At 45.4% G+C, this 21492-nt stretch overlaps 3 protein-coding genes across 5 annotated transcripts in view; 1 reads left to right on the top strand and 2 right to left on the bottom strand.

Annotated features, from left to right (window-relative positions):
• LOC132260681 (titin-like) overlaps positions 1 to 3563 on the bottom strand; it is a 34103-nt gene extending 30540 nt beyond the window's left edge. Inside the window, exon 1 of the mRNA XM_059758961.1 lies at positions 2959 to 3563. The gene's annotated coding sequence lies outside the window, so the exon portion shown is untranslated. The remainder of the gene's footprint in view (positions 1 to 2958) is intronic.
• Positions 3564 to 4613: 1050 nt separating this feature from the next.
• On the bottom strand, positions 4614 to 21433 carry LOC132259187 (uncharacterized). The gene is made up of 14 exons (XM_059756738.1): positions 19862 to 21433; positions 19047 to 19809; positions 18541 to 18975; positions 13695 to 18075; positions 13045 to 13626; positions 9061 to 9528; positions 8500 to 8991; positions 8221 to 8443; positions 8018 to 8163; positions 7753 to 7937; positions 7010 to 7691; positions 5807 to 5917; positions 5538 to 5747; positions 4614 to 5486 (listed from the first exon to the last, which is right to left on the bottom strand). The coding sequence occupies exons 1-14, from the start codon at positions 21246 to 21248 to the stop codon at positions 4725 to 4727; spliced, it is 10827 nt and encodes a 3608-aa protein (XP_059612721.1). The 5' UTR covers positions 21249 to 21433; the 3' UTR covers positions 4614 to 4724.
• Positions 10656 to 13007, top strand: LOC132260059 (rhodanese domain-containing protein CG4456-like). 3 transcript variants are annotated; one of them, XM_059757966.1, is made up of 4 exons: positions 10656 to 10880; positions 11227 to 11412; positions 12604 to 12763; positions 12885 to 13007. In XM_059757966.1, exons 1-4 carry the CDS (start codon positions 10730 to 10732, stop codon positions 12949 to 12951), a joined length of 564 nt encoding a protein of 187 aa, XP_059613949.1. In that variant the 5' UTR covers positions 10656 to 10729; the 3' UTR covers positions 12952 to 13007. The 3 variants fall into 3 exon arrangements, with proteins under 3 accessions (XP_059613949.1, XP_059613947.1, XP_059613948.1); XM_059757964.1 differs by lacking the exon at positions 12604 to 12763 and adding an exon at positions 12298 to 12463; XM_059757965.1 differs by lacking the exon at positions 12604 to 12763 and adding an exon at positions 11481 to 11643.
• Positions 21434 to 21492: the final 59 nt, after the last annotated feature.

Below are 21492 nucleotides of genomic sequence, written 5' to 3'. Positions count from 1 at the left end.
ATTTGTGCCTTCATTGAAATCATTAAATAATTCCGTCGCCTTAGAGGCTCTCACCATTTTCGACGTTCCTTCACGCATTTTATCCATATCACCGAAGAAAGATTATTTACCAGATGAAAGCGACGCATTTAAATGCGATTGTCAGACTGATAAAAGTCTACAGACGATGACAAAAAAGTTAATCTCCCATCTGTGATTTGACGACGAGACTCTCAATGTGAAGTAGGGATGTTTATTTACCTGTTGTTCACTTCAACTTCTTCCTTTTTGGCTTTTCTGTTCTTTGTTTTCCTCTCGTGGAAATTGAATAATGCCACCTTCGAGGACGACGCGGATTGTCTCTTGTCGTTCCCTTTCGAGTCGAAGATGGCGAGGGTGTCCCTCAATGAGAATCGTTCAATGACCCAGAGAAATATCGAACAGAAATGCGTAGAAAATAGAGGAATGACAGTGAAATTGTGTAATCTAGCCGAGAGAATTGTGTGGAGACGCTAAAGTCGCGAGATAATGAGCATACGAAGGCATGAAACTCTGCCAAGTGCTCAATTTTCTCATCATAATCCTCAATATATTGATTTGCAAATTGGGCTTAGAGATCGACACAAACTTCCCAACGAACTAAGAGAGAAAAAAAACACCCTCTAAAGCAATAAAATCTCAATTATTCTCATTATTTCTCCCTTTGCTGACCTTCCACACCGAGTTTCAGCAACAATATGCATTTTAATGTGATTGTGTGCGTTTGGAGCTGTAATGAAAACCCTCAAAAGTTGCTTAATGCTTTAACCTTAAATCGCTGGTGAGTGTTTACTGATAAAATACCCGCGATAATTGCCTGTGAGCCAATTAATGTATTAAAACTTCACCATGTTTTTATGCTTATATACCTTTTCTTTCACTTTCGAAATGCCAATCGATGAAAAGTCCAACATCTCAGCCCATCTCATTCACGACAAATACCTCTCTCGCTCTGACAGTATCTTTTAAAACTACGCCGATGAAATCTCACGCCTTGACTATGTATGAGTGCTTCTCTTTGCATAAATTAAAATACCGTAAACTTTCTTTTCACTCCATCAGCGAATACAACACTCGTCTGCCAAATTTTATGGCTTTATCGTTGATTAAATCTTTAAGGTCTCAGAAAGAAGGAATTGACGAAGAAAAACCTCCAATATTTCTGCGAACTGTTGGGAAAAACAAATCCCTTGACAAGTTATTCCTTTCCCCATTCCTTCACTGTTTGTCAACATGAGAAAACAGAGTCTCTGTTAGTTATGCGCTTCTCCATCAACTTGATATTCTCGTTGGAAAATGTATAATTGTTTCCTTGGAGATATTTTGAGAGGATAATTGATTTTACCGTGAATCGCGCAATTGAGAAAACGTTCTCCACTTTGTGTAGCAACGCTATGTAGAAAGACACAAATCTAAAAATAGAACTTGAAGAGACAATGACGGAAGATTTTCACAGGAATGTCTCGAATTGTGACAAGCATGTCAAAATTTACAGAATGCATTTTTGCGGTTAAACACACTTTCGGCATCAATTGTGATAAGACAAACAAACACTGGGCAAAGATGCTGAACGTGAGTCAGTTTCTTGTATTTATGACTCCCAATTGAGCATGATTAACCATGCTTTCTTTTAGGGTGACAATGGGACTCATTCTTCGCACACCACTTGGGATTTCCTCAGGCTTTTCGTACTCCAAGATTAGCCTCTCATTTCGTGTGCGTGTGACTCATGAAATCTTAACAAGAAAAATGAGAAGAAATGACAAAGAGATAAAAATAGTCATAAATTCCGAATTCGAACACCGAATGATCGACACTCTTTCGAAACATTACAAGATATCAAAGAGTCAACTTTTGCATTTATCAAGTCATTTTCCCCACCCCAGACGGAAAGCAACCCAAGCGAGACACAAGAGCACCCATTATTGGATTTTAGATGTGCGCTTGTGTGGCGCCCAAAACCACCCCCTCCCAAATCGTGACTGTTGCGGGCGCTCTGCCGCCCTCAGGGGGTGACTTTGGCAACATATTTAGCGCGGAATTTGATAATTCACCCCAATTTTATGCAAATTCACCGACAATTGAGGTTATGTTGTGCCCACATTGAGGTTATCCCGAAACAAAGTGTGAAAAATCACGTCACAGCCATTTTTTGTCTCCCTTTTATTTCTTTTCACACTCAAGAGTGGATTTGAGAGAAAGTTTTGCGAAAGACTCTCAAGAAAAATAGAGATTGGAGGCGAAGACGTGGTTGGAAAAAAGACCGTGTGTGACTTGGGAGGGAAAGACAAAGAGGCCAATGAAAAAGACAGATTGCTGGATGGTGAAAATTCTCCTTTACACACTCTAAATGGCCTGGGAAAAATGGTCTTAAAGAATGTCCCATCGAAAACCACCCACATAATGGACGGTGATTTGTTGAGGAAAAAAAATCAAAAATCAGCAATTCTATTGACCTGCGTCAAATGGAGTTCGAATGGCTGAAAGGTGTTGAGTTAGGAAGATTTATTAGAAATTGTGAAGGTCGTTAAACAAATTTACCTCAATTGCGGATCAATGATTGCAATTTTGGAATTCTTCTTCGAAAAATACGCTGTCAAGCTTGTTGGCAATTTTATAATTTGATAGAATCAACATGAAAAGGTCTTTAAAATTCGCAAAGAAAATACCCCAAGTCTGACACCAATTGTTGCGATTTTCGCGTGAGACAACAAAAGAATTCGGGTTTTTCTACTTCACACTGGCTTTTCTTTGGGGGGCGTTTTTCCGACACGCTGTTTTGATTTTGTCCCTCCTTTCTTCGCCCCAAAACCCCATCTCAGGACTTTTCAAGTGTCTATTTATAGAAGTAGCGCACTTCTTCGCATATTTTAATGACAAAAACAAGTTGTGATTGGCTCAAGACGAGACGTGTTAGTTTTTATGAAACAGAAAACTCACCTTTATTTTCTCCGTTTAAAAAAAATAGAAGCACTTTAATCCAAACTCTGAAACCGTCCGAAATGCTTTGTTTTTCACCTAAGCCACAAAATTATATAAAGTGTCATCAATGGCGGGAAAAGTGTCGAAAATGATTCTCTCTCCACTTTCTGGGATCTCTTGGTTTTCACAATATTTTCACATGTGTGAAGGTACAAATTAAAAACACACACACTTGATGCAGAACTTGCAAAGGCGAAGGAAAAGCTTTGTGGAAATTTTATTTCTCCTTCTTGGGCCAGCGAAAGAGAGTTTCTTCACAGATATTGGAAGGCGAACACGTCACTTATTCCATGGAGATTCCACTGTGTGTTTGTAGACGAGAGAGCTTCTCGCTCGCACTCACGCATTCACTATACACCATCGCATTCACACCAACAGCGCCCTCTCCCTCACACTCACGCAGGCCAGCAGAAAAGCACACTTTTCACGGGTTTTCGCGGACAACAGGCGCACGGAGGGCCCGCCAGGGCATGCCACGAGCGGGATTCTCACGGATTATTTGGATTGGGAGCCCCAAAATGGGGGGCACTCTAGGCGACTTCTACTCAGGCGGACAAGCAACACACACGAACACCTTCCTCAACGGAAGACTCCACTCGACTGACGAGCGACTGTCCACGAAAACCCGTCGAAGGGGCACCCGAGACCAAATTCACCACTCACTTGCCAACACCAGTCGCCGCGAGCGCCACCATCGCGTCGCTGAGTTTCGAAATTCGAAGCGCGCCACAAAGATTTCCCAACTTTTTTGCCACTTTTCCTCTGAAAATGCCTAAAATTTCGGCCCAAAAAAGATCTGCAGGGAATAAAACTTACCAATTCTTCCCTATTTTCATCAAAAATGTGATTTCTTTTGTTAGATATATCAAATAATGAGTCGTTGAGTAAAATTGGCCACGTGAGCGCTAGAAAACAAAGGAAACTCCGCATGGGGCAAAAAACACGCTGAAAAGCGTCTGGAGAGCCCATAAAGGAAGGAAAGGCCAGGAAAACTGAAGTCAGATCGACACAAGCTGCCCGAGAGTGAAAGAAAGTGTGTCAAGGTGGTCGAAGCGGCCGCGAGATTTCTCCACGGATATTTGTGTCAATCGCTCCCTCTCGCTCGCACTCACGTGAAAGGGGCGGCGCGAGTTCGCGGAAAACTGAATTTCCGCGCGAATTTGATCGAAAAGGGGAAATGAAGAGAAAATTTTCGGGGTGGAAATTATGAGATGAACCACATACAATTAAATCCTCCAATAAACTCATTGAATAGCAGGAGGTTTTTTGCGAAGTAAAATCTCAGCAACAGGTAAACTTTCTCTGAAGGAAATGCGGAGAATGGCTTTCGCAGTGTGCTCGATTCTGAGAATGCTTCTAATTTACATTGTTTCGATTCCAAATACAGCTTGAACGTTGTTGGTCGCTTTGTAGCTCCACCCTTGGACAAATCGCACTTGAGAGAATGAGTAGTAAATACTTACTATTAATCTTCTTCGTCTTTTCCTCGATCTCTTCAACAGTTCATTTGTGCTAATTTACTTGGCAATTTGCTGATTATATCATGATACACGCAGAATTGATATAAAAACGTTAATCCCAAATATATGTAGTATATTTATTGGTTTCCAGGATTCTGCCATGATTCAGTGTTTCCAGCTCTGAATAATCTTCATAAAAACACTCCAGAATCCATTGCTTCATATTTAATTCCTTGGCAATAGAAAAATACAAAGCTAGGCAGTTCAGAACTGAATCCTGTAGCGATTCTCACCCCGTGTCACACTTCCGGCCCGCCTCTCGGCAGGTTTCGGCGGCAAGGAGGCTGCTGGAGGCGCTGCGTGGTGGAGCAGAGGCGGCGGAGGCTTCACTGGAGGCGCCAGTGGTCTAGCCCCGAGAGGGACGTACTTGGGAGGGGTCTTAGCGTGGAAGTGAAGATGATAGGCCGGCTCTGCATGAACAGGACTAGAGCGGGAGTTTGTGGCTGAGTGATTGGAGTTGTTAGAACCACTGGAGGCAGAATTCAGGGAGTCTCTTGAACTCTTGGCGACAGGAGTAGGCTTCCTAGTCACTGCCGGCAAAAGGGAGCGCTTGGGACTGGCTTTGTGCGGGGAGGACTCTTCCAGGCGCTGATAGTTTCTGGTGGAAGTGAAATCAGGTTTCGAATAAGTGGGTCTTGGGATAGAACCGTAGTCCTTGTGTTTGAAAGCCATGGCCTCTTTCATTTCGATGTAGGTTTTCCCGGGCGAGAATTCCCGACGTTGGCAGAAGTCTCCGCGCTTGAGACTCGCCGTCTTGAGGTCATAGGCCCGCTGGGCGAGTTTCGGTGGAGTCTGAGATCGTTTCTTGAGTTCAGAATCGCTCAAGCGATCATATTCAATTTTCCGCGGAGGCTTAAGCCCCCTCGGAGGCCGAGGCAGAGCACTCGCAGTGGGCGGAAGTGATGATCCGCGCTCTTTCCTCGGAGGCAGGATGTTCTGCGTCAGATTCGTGACAAGTTTGGGGACCTAGAATTAGAAATATGTTAGACTTGTAGGTTTAATTACAGAATTACGTGCCTTTGAAGCTGAAGAGACACCAATATTGCTGATGTCCGTCATATTCTGGCCTACGCTTTGCGACACCTGAACTAGGTTTCCCATGGTGTTGTTCCTCATTTTCTGAGAACATCGACCTTGCTTCTCCAGCAGCACTATTTCCTCATTTTTCGCCACTTCCTGCTGCTTCTCCTGGCGCTCTCGCTCGCGCTGGTCAATGTGAGCAAGTTTCTGCAACGAAATCTAGTATTTTACCAATAAAACCCCAAAGCCGCCTAGACGAGTGTTACCTGAAGGAAGGCGTCGCTGTTGTTAGTGGATAGAACAGACACCTCATCAGAGAGGAGAGGTTGAATATTCATCTTCTTAGTCGTGAGGCTCGGGAAGCAGCAAAGTCCACGCTGAAAAATCATCAAAAAGGCCATCCATACAACATAACAACCCCAAAATATTGACGAAAACGTCTCAAATATAGGAGGTATAATAGTAAAATTAATGCACAAACCTGCAGAGCACTTGTAAAGGTCAATTGCGAATTAATATATGCCAACATCACTTTTGTGTCACTTCAAAACAATGTTTTCAATCTGGCGGAGGGTGAAAAACAGGTAAAAGCTCTTTGGTTAATTCGTTGAGAAGCTCTTGGTTGGCAAATTCGGGAGAGGAAACACACACAAACAACACAGCGGAAGTTCATTTGGACTTTTCACTTTGCCTAATTGTTCAAAAACGACATTTTTGGAAAAATTGCTGCATCTTTGGAGGCAAAAACCATAAAACTCATGCGTTTTAGAAAATAAAATAAATACATGCTTTATTTTCAACCTATAAACTATGCTTATTCCCTATCAAAAATATGCATTTTCTTTACTTTTAGTCCTGGAGAGTGTTTTTCACTTGGAGTAATTGACTCTATTTGTAGAATTTACAATTTCATTTCCTAAAATGGATTTTTTTTTGGCACAGTTCTTGGCTAACTTGAAGGCACACGAGTTTAACTCTGATTTTGAACACCATCGCTTTTCATTCAGTTATTATATTGTTTTCACGGATCATCCAAGTGAAAATGATCTCCATCGTCTTATAAACTAATCTTGAAAATCGGGAATAGGTTTAGATTTTCTCAAATTCGGAGAATTTCAATTCTAGGAGAGATTTTTCTTTGTATCAATTGCAATGAACACTAATATTTTCTTTTACTTTTCCTCAATTTTGACTAGCTCCCCAGTAAATGGGAAGAACTATTGGCAAAATCTCTCCTATTTCGGGAAGCAACAATCCAGTCACAGCCTGGATGTCTTCGAGGCTGGCGTGGGACTCTTCGTGCCCGGACTGCCGTTGCTGCTCATGCTGGATCGACTGCCCGCCTTCTGCAGCATGTCCATCTGCGCGGCCAAGAGACGCGCCACCAGTGGCTGCCGCAGATTCGAGTAGAACCCCTCCCCGCCCTCCCCAATGTCCTGACTCGACCTGCCCAGCGCCAAGCCACTCACCTTGCTCAGTTGCTCGTCCAGTTGCTTCTTCATGTGGTCATCGATGCTATTCCTCGTGTCATAGCTCGACTCGTACGTGCTCGCCGGCTGTCCGTAACTGTGACCCCCATCGAAGTTCCCTGCGCTGTAGTTAGAGCTGGAGTTGGGCGAGTAATTCCCCATAGACTGCAGATTCATCGCACTCTGGTTGTACGTCGGCGTGGGCGTTTGGCTGCCATAAGGAGTGGCCGTCGCTGCGGCGTGAATTGACGGCGTCGGCGAGAAGTTAGACGCCGAATTACCCCCATACGGCGATGGATCCAGAAGCGATGACGTATTCGTAGCCGTGTGGAAGGACGTATTGGACACATTAAACGATCCCTGGCTGTTGTAACTCAGCGGACTCATGGCGAAGCTGTCCGTGGACAGATTGTAGGAGTCAAAGGACGCCGCACAAGCTTTTGGACCCTGTAACACTCTCAGCACAGCATCCTTCTCGGCCAGACGACTCTCCAGCACCTTCAGATGCGCCTGGAGATCATTAACTCGCCTCTGAGCCGTGTGCACTTCCTCCAAATACCGCATCTTGTCCTGCTTCGCCTCAGCTATGATTCTATCCGTCTCTTGGGCCGTCTTCTCCATCGCTTTCGCCACATTCTGGCGCAATTGCGCCTCCTCAAGCTGCCTCTGTTCATTTTCCAATCTGCAGAAAGACAGTAAAGCCGGTAAGATTGTCGTCTTGATAAATCAATCTCTCCAAATACCTCGCAATCTGGTTAGCCTTCTCTTGAATCTGCCACTTGGACTCACTATTTGTGCTGCTTCCGCTGCGATTGGAGTCCTTACTCAATTCATTCTCATACACATATCTCCTCCTCTCCTCGTTTTGCTGCTTTGACTGCTGATGCAACTGCGCCAGTCGCTCAATATAAGTCTGCTTCTTCCTCAACTGCAAATGGAAAAAAAAATTATCATATCAAATTATCAATTATCTTTCAAACTTGACAAAAAGTGAACCTGGTCGCTTACCTCCTCTTCCAATCTCCTCATATTCTGCTGCGTATTCGTCAGCGCCGTATCGAGGATTCCAATATGATTTCTCTGCTCCTGCAGAGTCGCTCTCTGCGCGGCCAATTCGATCTCCTGTCGATCCTTCGCTGCTGTCAATTCCTTATCTATCATGCGAAATCATTATAAAATGCCATTGACAAACATATTACAGTTTAACTCACTTTGTGTGAAAAGCTGAGCTATTAGTATCTGATGCTCAGACGGAGCCAACAACTGACTCTGAAAAATATCCACTTGATCCTTCAACGCCTTATTCAACTCCTGCACTCGCTGCAAATCCGTCTGAAGACGCGTTCTAGCTGCCCTTTCGAGCTTCTCTCTGCGCTCACACGATTGCACCAACTCCTCGTGAACACGATAGATATTCGCTACTTCTTCCTCGAGCTGCAAACAATGACAAATTAGAGATCAATTGAGCTTGTGACTTGTGATCTCTCTACCTTCTGGGTTTTGGCCACTTTCATGTAGCATGTGTTGAGTTGCTGCTTAAGCAGGGAGTTCTCTTTCATTAACGCCTCAATCGTCTCCAGATCGATGTCAGTGAGTCTCGTGAGGTCCGGCTGGCTCTTGCTCTTGGCCTTCGCCATGCCCTCAGCGCTCCAATTCACGTACTTCGGCGTCTCCTTGGAGTCTGTGTTCTCGGATACGCCGGAATCCCTAGTGTTGCTGCGTCGATTGACCGGGATCTTTATCTCCTTGGCCAGATGCTTCAGCACATGGCTCTGATTGAGGTAGTCATCCGGGATTTGCGTGATCTCCTGAATTCCCTGCTCACCGTATGAGCGCGGCCGGTCTTTCTTAATGATTGACGGCGGCGGACTGGGGAAGTCACGCCCATTCAGTGAATACAGGCTGTCGTCATTATGGATGATGATTGTATTGTACGAACACGTGCTCACGTCCATTGACGAGCGATTCGAGTTCGTCTCCTGCTGAAAAGAGGCAAAAAAACAGTGCGTTAGATAAGAATAAAGTCATGATAATGTCCCAGAAGCACTTACTTTGAGGGAGTTCCTGTTGGATCCGCTCCCACTTCCATTCCCTGCGCTCTGCGCAGTTTGCTGTGGTCCCGCTTGCTGCACGTAGATCGGATTGCGGGTTTCCGAGATGCTGCGATTACTGGACGGATAGCGCGTGGAGTCCATGGAGGCACTGGAGGCGAATCGCGCCCCCTCGCTGGCCACCACAGGCACATTCTCCAGCATATTCTCCTGGCCCTGCGGCTCAACGCGGGCCGTGTGACGAAGGACGTAGCGCTCCTCCATCGACAGATTCTCCGTGGACGTGGAGATGTCCGTCTCACTCCCGGACAGGCTGCTTGTCTTGCTCTGTTGTTGTCTTCCCCTCGTGTGGCCACTGGGCATACTTTTCGCCACTCCCACGGCCACGCTCGACGCCACTGACGATGCAAACGGTGAGAATCTCAGGCCGATCGGACGCGAAGACATTCTACAAGGCACTTCATCGGGTCACGAGATTCACTCCTCGTGCAGATGATCAGCTCAGCTCTCAAGCTTTTATGTGTCCATCTGCAGAAAAAGCGAGAGGATGAAATATTAATTGACATTTGTCAGACGGACGTGTTTTTTTCTTCAACTCCGGCCACAGATTCTCTGGCCGCGAGAGTCTCAATTGATTAGATATGCAAATTGCCTGGCTAAAAATAAAGTGACCGAATCAGCTGAACTCTAGCAGGACAGCAAACTACGCATTATCTGGCGAATTCGGCGATTCTATAAACAAAGATCGTATTTTCTAATGGAAACCTCTTCTATATTTACATGGCTTTTCATTTCCTCATATCATAATTAAAAAATTTAGACATACCAGATATTTTAAAAGAAACATTTTTACACTAAACAACAAATAAAATTTGTAGGTAAAAGATGATAAAAGTAGTATACGACTATATCTATGAAACTATTGAAGTTTCAATGATAAACTTCGTTCGGCAGCAAGGTCAACGAACCAATTTTGCTGATAAAACACTGCCAGAAGACCCTTTTTGAGAGAAAGTTCTGTTTACATTTCTTATCATACTGAATTCCGGTTTTCTGTCCTGTTTTGCACGACGTCATGTCACTTTTTCTATTATTAGATCCTCACGACTCTTCATGGAGTCACTTTTGCAAACAGGTTTCCAATTGAGTCCTTTCTCTTGAAAAACCACCCAGAACGACAATGAGCGCGAAAGACGGCAAAAAAGACGTGAATTGATGATTTTGAGGGAAAATCTTCATTCACTTTCAATTTGGAAACGCAATAGTGACGTCACGACGGCTGTGCAGCCGAAAGAGAAGACCAATAGAGATCGTCACGCAAGTGCGAGAGAGAATGCTGCAGAATGGAATGCAGAGAATTCTTTCGACACATTTGGGCGGATTTTCTCGTGAAATTGCTCTCGTAGCTACAAAATAACAGCAAAATATCACTTCTAGATACTCCTCCACGCTCTTCCGCGTATTTTCTGAGCACTTACAAGAGTTTAGAGCGAGATTTTTGATGAAATTCCAGGAGAAAAATACACTTCAACTTGCATCAGTAAACTGCCACTCGCGGCGCCACGGGCGCTGAATTTCCCCGCTATTTTCTAGCAGTCCATGTGTCTTCCATTTGTCATACACCGTTCGAGCTTTTCAGTCACTTTTGGACAAAATTTACAGTGAAATAATGCTGAAATTAGTGAAAAATCACACGGGATGCTGCCGGTGGGTGTACAGAGGCGTGTTCGCCGCTGGAAATAGAGCTTTTCCTGCGGTGTCTCGGCGGGAATTAGCGATTTTCACTGCGCCTCAACCATTGAAAGGACTTCAGACAAAAAGTGAGTTTTCATGGTCAGACAATTGATATTCCGGAGTAGTTTTATGGTTTCTTGCGGATTATATACTCCTCTGTGGCAATTCGTGTTATTTCTGCGATGTTAATGAATTTGCCGTGTATCCAAGGGTTTTTTTTTCTTGGCACTCTATTGATAACAAGAGGGGCAAATATATTGATCGGATGATTTTCGTGCAGTCGATCGTTTTTGAATTCGTTGGCGGGTAGAATGGATTTTATTCGTTCAAAATTCGCGGTTCTGGATCTGTTTGACCGCCTTGACCACGAGATAAGCAAAAACTCGTGACATTTGGCTCTGGAGTCTACAAAACACTCATTCTCTATCGTAGTCTCGAGTTGTTCACCGTGCGAAACGTTGAGGAGAAGCAGAAGCTCGCAAGCGGATACTATGAAGATCGCCACTTATGAGGAAGTCAAGGATCTCTGCAATCATCCGGAGAAGCTGCTCATCGATGTCAGGGAGCCCAAGGAATTGCTGGAGACTGGCTGCATTCCCACCAGCATCAACATTCCACGTAAGTTTTAATTTTATTAAATGCCATCGATTTATTGATTCCATGACTGAGAATGACTTTGAGAAAAGTGGAACGACTCGAGCGCGCTCTGGCCAATACGAAGCCGCGGGATTTCAAGGGATATTTTGGGGGGCCCAAGCCAGAGCCGGAGACGCCCATCATCTTCACGTGCTGCTCGGGCGAAAGGGCCGCCAAGGCCATGGACATTGCCGACCGACTGGGATTCAAGAAGTACTTAAAGTCCTTTAAGTTTATTGACTTGATCACTTTGGGAATCTTTGGAGGAGTTGCAAAAAATCAACAGGAGGGTTTTTGGGAACAAATTTCTATTGCCAAAAACCCAAAATATCTCCCGAACGAGAACTTTCATCCTACAACCGAAAGCATAAACACAATTCATTTTTCGTCTGTGTATGTTAACCTGTTAACCATGGTAACATGCATTTCTATTGATTTAAATGAGTCATCTTGGTGATGTGTGGCCATAAATTATTAAATTATTTCGCTGTGTGCATGGCTGGTTGTACTTTAAAAATGAAAGAAGTTCTTCTTCATTTCGCAGCGATTGAATCGAAATGTATTTCCTAATCCTAACTGCGCCTGAGAAACAGTGTTACAACTTTTATTGCTTTATTGCGCAAAGCCAAACAGTGATCAGACGAACATCTCTACGTTTTTTTATTACCTTCGCAACAAGTGTATTTTACTCCCAAATACAAATTTGCCTTATCATCTTCACACTTATCTTTGTGCGGTATAATTTCCTCTCGGATTTTTTGCAGCTCCAACCAATAGTTATTATCTATTAGTCGGTTAGATACTAGGCTAGATTTCTATCATTTATTCTGGCTTTTGTCAATATATTCATTTTGGCCCCGGCAAAAGTGGGACAAGTGCAGACCATTTTCTCTGACGACACCTCAAATGAGAACTTCCGCGAGCGCTTTGGGCGCGGGAAGCCAACCAGGGATTCTCAGCTCATTTTCATGTGCAAAGTCGGCATTCGCAGCGACAAGGCCGCCCAAATGGTCACTCAAATGGGTTTCCGCAAGTAATGATGCCAAAGTTGCTTCTTTGACTAATGTGCTTGTTCCGCTTTTGGCTAACATTTCGTTGGGGGTTGTTTTCTTTTTGTTGGATTCTCGCTCTGCAAAATGTTCTGAAACGTCTTGAAACATTCTGAATTTCTAGTCAATTCCGTGGAGGAGAGTCTCAAAATGTCCGATGAGGACTTTAAGGCAAAGTATGGGCGAGACAAGCCGACCAAGGAGCAGGAAGTGATCTTTCACTGCCGCAGCGGCGGAAGAGCAGGCAAGGCCGCCACCGCGGCCGAAGCTCTCGGATTTGTGAAGTAAGAACATTGCGTGGAGCGAGAAAAACATGTTTGCTTGTTCGTTCGTTTGCATGCAAAGCATATATAAAAATGTTTATTCACAATTTATTGGTTGATACAATTCAATGATTTCCCACAGCGCCAAAAACTACAAGGGCTCCTGGACTGAGTGGGCGGAAAAGGAGGGCCTGCCGGCGCCCAAGTGAAATCCTGTTGCAATGCTGTAACAGAGTAGTGATCAATAAATCACTGTATCACAAAATCTCTGTCATTTCCGCCCAGTTTGGTCCGCTTTTCACCTTCACTCTGAGAGGAACACTCAATTTCATGCAGTTTTCCATTCCTTCGCGCAGGGATTTCACGAATTGGGGAATGAGATTCCGGGGAGACTCGAAGATGAGTTCATCGTGCATGTGAAGAATGAAATCTACGTTTGGTGCCTTTCTCTGCACCTCGAGAAGAGCTTTCTTGGCCACATCGGCTGCGGAACCTTGAATCATACTATTCAGAGCTTGTCGCTCAGCCTGAGCTCTCAGCGCGGAATCTTGGCTTGTGATGTGCTCCAGGAAACGCCTCCTGCCTGAGAGTGTCTCCACGAAGCCTTTGAGACGTGCTTCTTTGAGAACTTTGTCACTAAACGTGCGGATTGCTGGGTAGACGCGATAGAAGCCCTCAATGCGTTCTCTAGCGGTCGCTTCATCGGTTTTCAGGGTTTCAGATAGACTCCGGACACCCATTCCATAGATTATCCCATAGCAAATCTGCTTGGCATCGTGGCGCATCGTTGTGGTGATTCTGGACTCAGGAACACCATTCCAGCGAGCCGCCACAGCGCGGAAGACATCACAATCGGACTTGATGACTTGGATCAGCGTTGGATCCTGAAATAAAAAGAGTTTTTATCTTCCTGACCACTCGAATAATCAAACTTGAAAGCCTTCAGACTCACCTGAGAGAAGTGAATGAGAATTCTGAGTTCCAATTGGCAAAAGTCCGCAGATACCAGCCATTTACTACGCTTTGGAGCGAAAATCTTCCGGCAAGATAGGATTTTAGCGCCTTCCTCAGCGAAATCCAACTCGAGATCCTTGGCTACTGTCTGGAGATTGGGTTCATGCATTGTAATCCTTCCTGTCTGAGTCAGCGAGAAGCTGGCACCGTGAATCCTGTCCTTCCGAACGCTCCTGGCTAGTGGTTGAATGGTTTTCGTGAAGACGGCTGTTAGCGTGCGATGCTGAATAATTAGCCTGGACAAAGGAGTTCCCAGCTTCTCAAGAGCACTCCTGGCAGTTGAGATCTTGCCTTTCTCCCTGGGAATGCCCAAGACACTGGCCACAGCTCGTGCAGAGGAGAGGTTGAATCTCTTCCCGTGCAGAGTAAAAATCTTCTTCTCGAGTTCCGACATAAGAGCTTCACATTCAGCCACGAAGGCATCCATTTCAGGGGTGTTTACTGGAAATCCAACAGTTTCCATTCGGAAGAGAGACAACTGGATGGGCATTTCCAATTCCCGAAAGACTTTAAGGAGTTTCCCATTGCCAACAGTCACGAGTTTTGCAGAGATTCCGCGCAAATTAAATACAATAGCGCTTTCTGAAGCACCTTGAAGTACAGCCGCTGGATGTTTAGTCGATTCTGGTGGAGTCAAGAGCGCTTCCAAATCCGGGCGATGAAGCATAACAATCCTGTGAAGGCTTGTAGAAGCTTCATCGGGCTGTAGAAGCCAATTGGCGATTTGAGGATCTTGGAAAGCAGCCCGAGTGTTGAGAATTTCAGGAATAACTTTAGCCAGAATCTTAAGCTTGTCTTTAGCTTCCCACATGTGAATCAGAACGTCTTGTCGATTGAAGAGTCTAGCAATTGTGAGTTTAGTAGCTTCCTGCTCGAAATTCACAATATTCACTTCCATTCCATCGTGAGTTATGGCCAGTGCTTTAAGAATTGTGTCCTCATCAACTCTGAAGTCTTCGTGGACGGATTCCTCGAAGTTTCCTGTTTCATTGAACAGTTTAACGCCAATGTTCGCCCTCCTCTGTTTGTTCTGCTCTAGAATAACAGCCACGGATACTTCTGGACACCTCAGGACTTTCCGGGAAAATTCCTTGAAAGTCTTTTCATCTCTGGTAACGTAAGAGAGTTTGTTGGACCGAAGAAATCTCGTTAAATGTGTTTTTTTAAGTCTCTTTGGCGACTGAGAAGCTGGAATTTCATCCAAACTGGAGTTGATCTTAGAGATCTCCTCATCTTCCCAATTTTTTGTTCCATTTTCCTGCTCTATTATCTGTCTTGCATCACTTCTGATCACTCTTGCCGCTTCATCAATGGTCAAATCTCGCCTTCCAGTAATGTGAAACTTCCTCAGATTGATTCTCTCTCTAGCATCGTGATCATTTTCCCCATCTCGCTGGGCTTCCATGTCAAAAGATACGCAATCCAGCAAAATTTTTGAGATTTTTATAGAATCCGTCGTCGCCAGAGTCAAAATGTTATCAATGCCAGCTGAGAAAAGTGCTCTCGCGCGTTGAGCGTTCAAACTCGGCACTCTCATGAGATCCACCAAGTCTCGCTGAATGCCAAAGAAGAGCCTCTCTCGGAACTGTGCCACAATCATGGCTAGAAGTTGCCAATTCAGTGACTGACAAAAAGATCCCACAATAGCGGCGAAGGATGCAGTCATTTGCTGTAGACTCTGCAAAAGTCCACGAGGACACTTGAATTTCGCTGCTACAGAAGCCATGGGAATTTCACTGATTAGTTCTTGAAGTGCCAGGGCGGTGTAGAATCTCTTGTGGATCTGCAGCTGCTTCGCATCCACAGATTTCGTTCTCATGGCGCGCACCAGAAAAGCATCTCGCACGCCTATGAGTTCCCCAACGCGTCTTGAGGCGGCCGGCAAGCGTTCCCACAAGTCCAGGAAGTGCAACCAATCCAGCTCTGGGAGTTGCTGACAGACTGTGAACGGAGTGACGAGGTAAATAGCGTGGAGCTCAGATTCCAGAACGAAGCACTGGCGGGATTTCTGGAGTTCTGAGAAGAGCAGGAAGCCGTCAGCTGGAGAGATTGATGAGGCCAGGCATGCGTGACCTAATCTTGTGGATACAAGAAGGTCTTCTTGCTGCCTTAGGAACTCATACTTGAGAAGAAAGGCCACGCTATCTCTCACAGAGTCATCATTCTGCTGATCTTCCTCATCTGAGTATGAGGCAGTAGTTGGAAGATCTCCTTTTTCTACCCAGAGCATCGTGCAAGAGAAGAATAGCTGAACATCTTGCAGAGAGCTCGCCATTCCAGAGGCTACAATCTCAAGAAGAGCCCTTCTAAGATTCCCAGAATGTCGAGCATCGAGGCAGGAAGAGATTGGCGTCAATTCTCGCGTCAGCAACTCCTTCCCAGCTCTTGAATTTGCATCATCACAAATCAGAATCGCTTCTCCGAGAATATCTTTGCCTGTTCTGCCCGCTCTTCCGATCATTTGCCGGTAAGTTAAGGGATTCATAGGCTTCCCACCGAACATCGGAGTCCTGATGATAACTCTCCTCGCTGGCAGATTCACTCCTGAGCTCAGTGTGCTGGTGGCGACGAGAACCTTCAACGATCCCGCTCGGAAACCACTTTCAATGGCATCCCGCTCTTCTGTGGTCAAGCCAGCGTGATGAAATGCGCATGCAAAGTTTATGCACTTGGCCAGAATCTCATCCAATCCCGTTGGGGAGTTCCGTAGTTCCTCCCTGAGTGCATCAGTCTTCTCACGGTGGATAACATTACGCAATTTCCCAGCCTTTCTCACTGTAAAAATCACTTCGGCAAGTGTGAGACAAAGTTTCTCGCACCAATCCTTGGATGGACAGAAGATAATCACACCACAGCCTTCGCTGACCGTCTCAATCACCAGTTGAGCCACTTGATCTTGATCCCGAAGACTACAAATCTTCGAGAACTCATTAATATCCAGCGTTCGAATCTCTTCTAGGCGATTGGAGTAAATTTTCGTGCCTAATTTAATCATTTCTTTGAGTTCCACAGGCCGAAAATCTGTCGTATAGAGCTGTGCTGAGAGCCAACGACAGAGAAGCTCCAGATTGGGCAGTGTTGCTGACATTCCCACCACTTGAATCCTCTGGTCCATCTTCTGACTGATGTAGAGTATCTTGGCTAGCAGCAACTCCAAAATATACCCACGATTTGGATCAGAGATCAAGTGAATTTCATCCACCACGACTATTCCCACTTGCTGCGTCTTCTGCGTCTCGAGGAGGCGATTGAAGAGACTGTTCGCCTTCTCAATAGTGCACACAGCCACTTGACAAGAATCCAGTCCTCCAGGCGGTGAATATCCGCCATAGAAGCCCTCCACACGCACTCCAGCGGGCGCCAGGAGTTCCCGAAGGTACATCATCTTTTCCCGGACGACAGAGATAAAAGGGAGGATGAGAAGGGCTTTCTGCTGACGCTCCAGCACACTCTTAATCATGAGAATTTCACTGACCAGAGTCTTTCCGGCGGAAGTGGGAGCACTGTACACGAGATTCTCACCCTCGAGCAGTGTTTGCCGGTTGGATAAACACTCCACCTGCCACTGGAACATCTCCGTAATCCCCTTCTTGGCATACGCACTGAGAATACTTTGTGGAAGTCCCCAGGACGACAAGTATTTCGCCTGCGCAGCCTTGGGAGTTCGCAATGGTTTGCTAGATGTTTCCAGGATCGATCGCTCTTCCCTTCGGCTGGGAAATTGTGAGAATTGAGCAAAACTCTCTTCTTCCTCGTGAAAATCCTTCATCATCTGAGAAGCTTCCCTCCGGCAAGCCTTCAACTCCTGATCTGTTGTCGGTTTTGCCACAAAAGTCACATTGTCCACATTGAAGACTTCCTCCTGCGCTTCCTGAATTGGCTGACAAGCTTGTGACATCTCCCAGTCACTCAGATCCAAGTTCAGAATATCCTGACTTGAAATGGGATTCTCCAGTGCTTCCTCCTCATCCACAATCTCAAACATGTGTTCCAGCGTAGTGACATCGAGATTGCAGACTTTGCTCTTCTTCTCCAGCAAACTATCCGACTTGTGCTTCCGGATAGACTTGCGCTGATGCAAGCTGTTATTGGGTGATGCCTCCACAATCTCCTCATCAGAAGTCACACTCCCTGGTACCGTCTGGGGAGGCTCTGCGGGGAGGTTTTGAGTTTTTGCCCGCGTCAGGCGGCGTCCTTGTGATCGAGCCACTATAACAGGTAAATTCTCCAGCTTCTGCAGAGTTTCCAAGCTCAACTCGAATGACTCTGAAAACTGAGCCATTTCTGGAATGCACCAACACCAATCAGAGTAAGAAAAGCTTGGGAAAACAGAGGAAATTACCTAGGAAAACCAAAACACTTCGACCAACGGATTTCACAATAAAAACATCTAAAATGCATCTGGCAACTCGAGTTTGCTTATTTGAAATGTCACCCTGTAATAACGACTATGAAAGCTCTCAAAGCTTCTTTTATTTCATCAGCTGTTAAAAAGAAATCAGATGGGTTAAATTTTTTAACAATTAAAGGACTATCATCATATATACAAGACGAAAAAATTTTGCTACTACAATAAAATAAAATGCAAATCTGTAAACAAGAATTTTCAAAACGATTTATTATGTTAGGGTGTATGAAAAATTATAAATTATACAGTTTATATAATGCGAATTTTAATCAAGTGCAAATTGAAAACTCTTTAGGTTCTGAAATGCATTGCAAAAATCATTTCGGTTCTTGATGTGAAATAAGATTTTCAGTATCACTAAATTGTAGCGTTTCACTGATTTGGATTCAGAGACTTTTCCTGGATTGAGCGATGCAGCTTTGTTTTGAGGATGTGCTTCATGAGATTATCAGATGTATTACTGGAATACGTGCAATGAGGGCACTTGAAGGGCTTCACGCCGCTGTGAATGCGCTTGTGGCGGTTCAAGTGTGAAGAATTGTAGGTTTTGTAGGCGCAATGAGGGCACTTGTGTTCCTTCCTGTTCTCCGAATGGCTCTTCTGGTGCTTCGCGAGCAGCGCCAAAGTCTTCCCCTGGTAGCTGCATCCTTCGAAGTGGCAGCAATGCTTCTTCTCGTCACTGTGCGTCTCGAGGTGCCGCCTCACCTCTCCGGCACTCCGGCCCGTGAAGTTGCAACCCTCCTGTGAGCACATGAAGCGGCGACACGCCACTCTGGCGCGATGGACGTGAAGATGCTGCTCCATGAGGAACCTTCAAAGGGGGACGAGAAAGAAATGAATAAACTTTCAGGTGATTTTCAGATGAACATGAGAATTGCTCACCTCCTCTTGAATTCCTTGTTGCAAAATTTGCAAATGAAGTTATCTTTTTCTTCCTCGTCTTCCTGATCCTTCTGCGCCGCCTCAACTTCAGCAGTGTCCAACACCTGAGACAGCATGTAGTCTTCCTTGACGAACGCTTGAGCATCCTCAGTCAAATTGCACTCAAGCATGCTATAGAGATCATGACGTTCATCCTGCAATTTCGGCCTCTTCACACACTTCTTGTCTCTCTTGTGCCTGGAAAGCTCTTGCGACAGGATGAAGACTTCATTGCATCCCGAACAGGAGTACTTCTTCTCCGGATGCACTTGGGAAATGTGCTCTTTCAGCTTCAGAATGTCCTCCAACTCTGCCTTGCAAATCGAACAGATTCTGGTGAGATTCTTCCTCGACCTCTTCTTGGCAGAACACAGCTTGTGTTCGATGGTATTTCTGTGGGATTTCGCCACTTCCGCCGAGGCGAAAGTCACTTCGCAGATAGAGCAAAAGTAGACATTCTTAGAGTGGACATCTCGATCATGTCTCTGGAGAGATTTCCTGGCCGTGAACACGAGACAGCAATCGGAGCAGAAAAACTTGGATTGATAAGCGTCCGAACCACTGTTTTCCTTCCGAAGTGGTTCACAGGAAGCCGCATGGCGACGCAATTCGACATTGAAGCGGAATTCACGAGTGCAGGAATCGCATTTAATCACAATCTTCTCTCGAATGACGATGGGAACTGAGCGATTAATGGCCCAAATGACTTCCTGATGCTCCATTCCTGAAAGAGGAGATCATTTAGAGTGGATTTGAGAATCTTGGCAAGATTTTACCGATCAGATGTTGAGTCATCGAAGCATTGTCTATGCACTCGAATTTGCAGAAGCTGCAGTACAGACGAGAAACACTAGTCATCCTCTCTTGATGAGCAAGAGAATGCCAGTGAGACATGAACGTCTCCTCGGTGTTGGCGTAGAATCTGCAGGGTTGACACTGGAAGGGAGACTGAAGGACGATCCGGTGGATATTGCTTAGCACCGTGGCTACGCACTTCTGGGGCTCAAGATGCATCCTCCTGTAGTGATAGTGCGATATCAGGTGCTTTCCTAGCAAATAATGGCGCATATTCATCCGGCAAACTTCACATCTCGCATAGATCTTCCTCCTGAATCTCTTTGGCTTCTTCTTAGCAGTCCTATTGGTCACTTTAGCCTCCTCCTCAGCTTCCGCTTGAGACTTGTCCACCATTTGTTGGGCATAGAAACTCATCCTGGCTTGCTGGGGAATGAAAGACTGCCCCAGTTCAATCTCTGGCAGGGATTTCCTCTTGTGAAGACTGCTCTTCAAGTGCCTGTCGTACATTTGCTGTGACGCCAACTTCCTGTTACATGTGTAGCACCATTTGGCAATCTTCAGAGAAGTGTTCTTGTAGTCCAGCTTTGTGATTTTCGATCCGGGAATCCACTTGCCTTTGGTGTGATTCGAAGGCGGGGAGAAGAAGTCATCTTCCGGGTCTTCAGTCTCGTGGCTTTTGTTCCAATCTGACTCATCCCAATGAGTCTCTGCCCTCCAGGGCGAACTGGCAGGTATGACTGGATCAGGAGGCTTCCATTTTCCCCCTGTGTGATTCCGCGGCGGTGCTCCAAAGTCGTCAATGTCCTCCTCTTCAGAACTGGACTCTGCAGACTCCTGAGGAAAGTCCACCCGATGGAAGATGGGCAGGTCTTTCTTCATGTCTCCAATCTCAGAAACTGCTTTCATCAGCTTCTCAGACTCACTGTGATGCTGCTCAGGGATCCAGTCATCCTCATGATGGCTGGACATTATCGCCGCTGTGGCTTTCCTGGTCAGAACACGAGGATCTGGCGTTTTCACGGGATTCCTCTTTGCGCTGCTCTGCAATTCCAGGGATGAGAAGAAGAAATCTGCCCCCAAATCGTAATTGTACTCGAGATTCTCCGTCGGGAATTTCACTTCGGAAGTCGGCTCATGGGCCTTCGGTGTCTCTCCTGGGTAGTTGAACCCGAAGCCATCGCTGCCAATCCTGTCGCCATAGGGAGCATCATCCTGCACCCTGTTGAGCGTGAGGGACTTGTCGCGGCCGCAAGTCTTGTCTTTGCGGTGCTTCACGTAACTCTCAATGCCAATTATTGTGCGATTGCATTTGATACACAGGTGAGTGTCCTCCAAGTCCTCCTCCTCATCTTCCACTCCCAGCATCTTTGGCGCGTGATCTCTTCAGACTAACTAGGAATTTTCACGTTTCTTCCTCAGAAAAACAGTAGTGTAGCACTCTAAAGTCTTTTCCATTAAGCTATGAAATGCAGGATCAATCATTGCAGAATAATTGAGAAAAACTTTGTCATTGCTAAAGACTCTACAAATACAAAATACACACTCAAGCTTGAATGACAGCTGAGCATGAAAGCTCACGCAACGTCCAAAAATTCAAATCATTTTGGAG

Source organism: Phlebotomus argentipes, unplaced genomic scaffold (assembly GCF_947086385.1).
Source record: "Phlebotomus argentipes unplaced genomic scaffold, Phlebotomus argentipes genome assembly scaffold_18, whole genome shotgun sequence".
NCBI lineage: Eukaryota > Metazoa > Arthropoda > Insecta > Diptera > Psychodidae > Phlebotomus > Phlebotomus argentipes.
Note: the sequence above shows the minus strand (reverse complement) of the source record. Positions and strands in the feature narration are given on the sequence as shown.

What these genes read in the sequence shown, in the direction of transcription:
- LOC132260059 (XM_059757964.1), top strand. Translation starts at nt 10,730, where the DNA reads ATGCTGAAATTAGTGAAAAATCACACGGGATGCTGCCGGTGGGTGTAC. An exon ending in GAAAGGACTTCAGACAAAAA is followed by an intron (nt 10,881 to 11,226) that starts GTGAGTTTTCAT and finishes TCTCTATCGTAG; the next exon opens with TCTCGAGTTGTTCACCGTGC. An exon ending in ACTCAAATGGGTTTCCGCAA is followed by an intron (nt 12,464 to 12,884) that starts GTAATGATGCCA and finishes GATTTCCCACAG; the next exon opens with CGCCAAAAACTACAAGGGCT.
- LOC132259187 (XM_059756738.1), bottom strand. Translation starts at nt 21,248, where the DNA reads ATGCTGGGAGTGGAAGATGAGGAGGAGGACTTGGAGGACACTCACCTG. An exon ending in TTCTCATTCACTTCTCTCAG is followed by an intron (nt 13,627 to 13,694) that starts GTGAGTCTGAAG and finishes TTTTTATTTCAG; the next exon opens with GATCCAACGCTGATCCAAGT. An exon ending in AAGTGGCCAAAACCCAGAAG is followed by an intron (nt 8,444 to 8,499) that starts GTAGAGAGATCA and finishes CATTGTTTGCAG; the next exon opens with CTCGAGGAAGAAGTAGCGAA.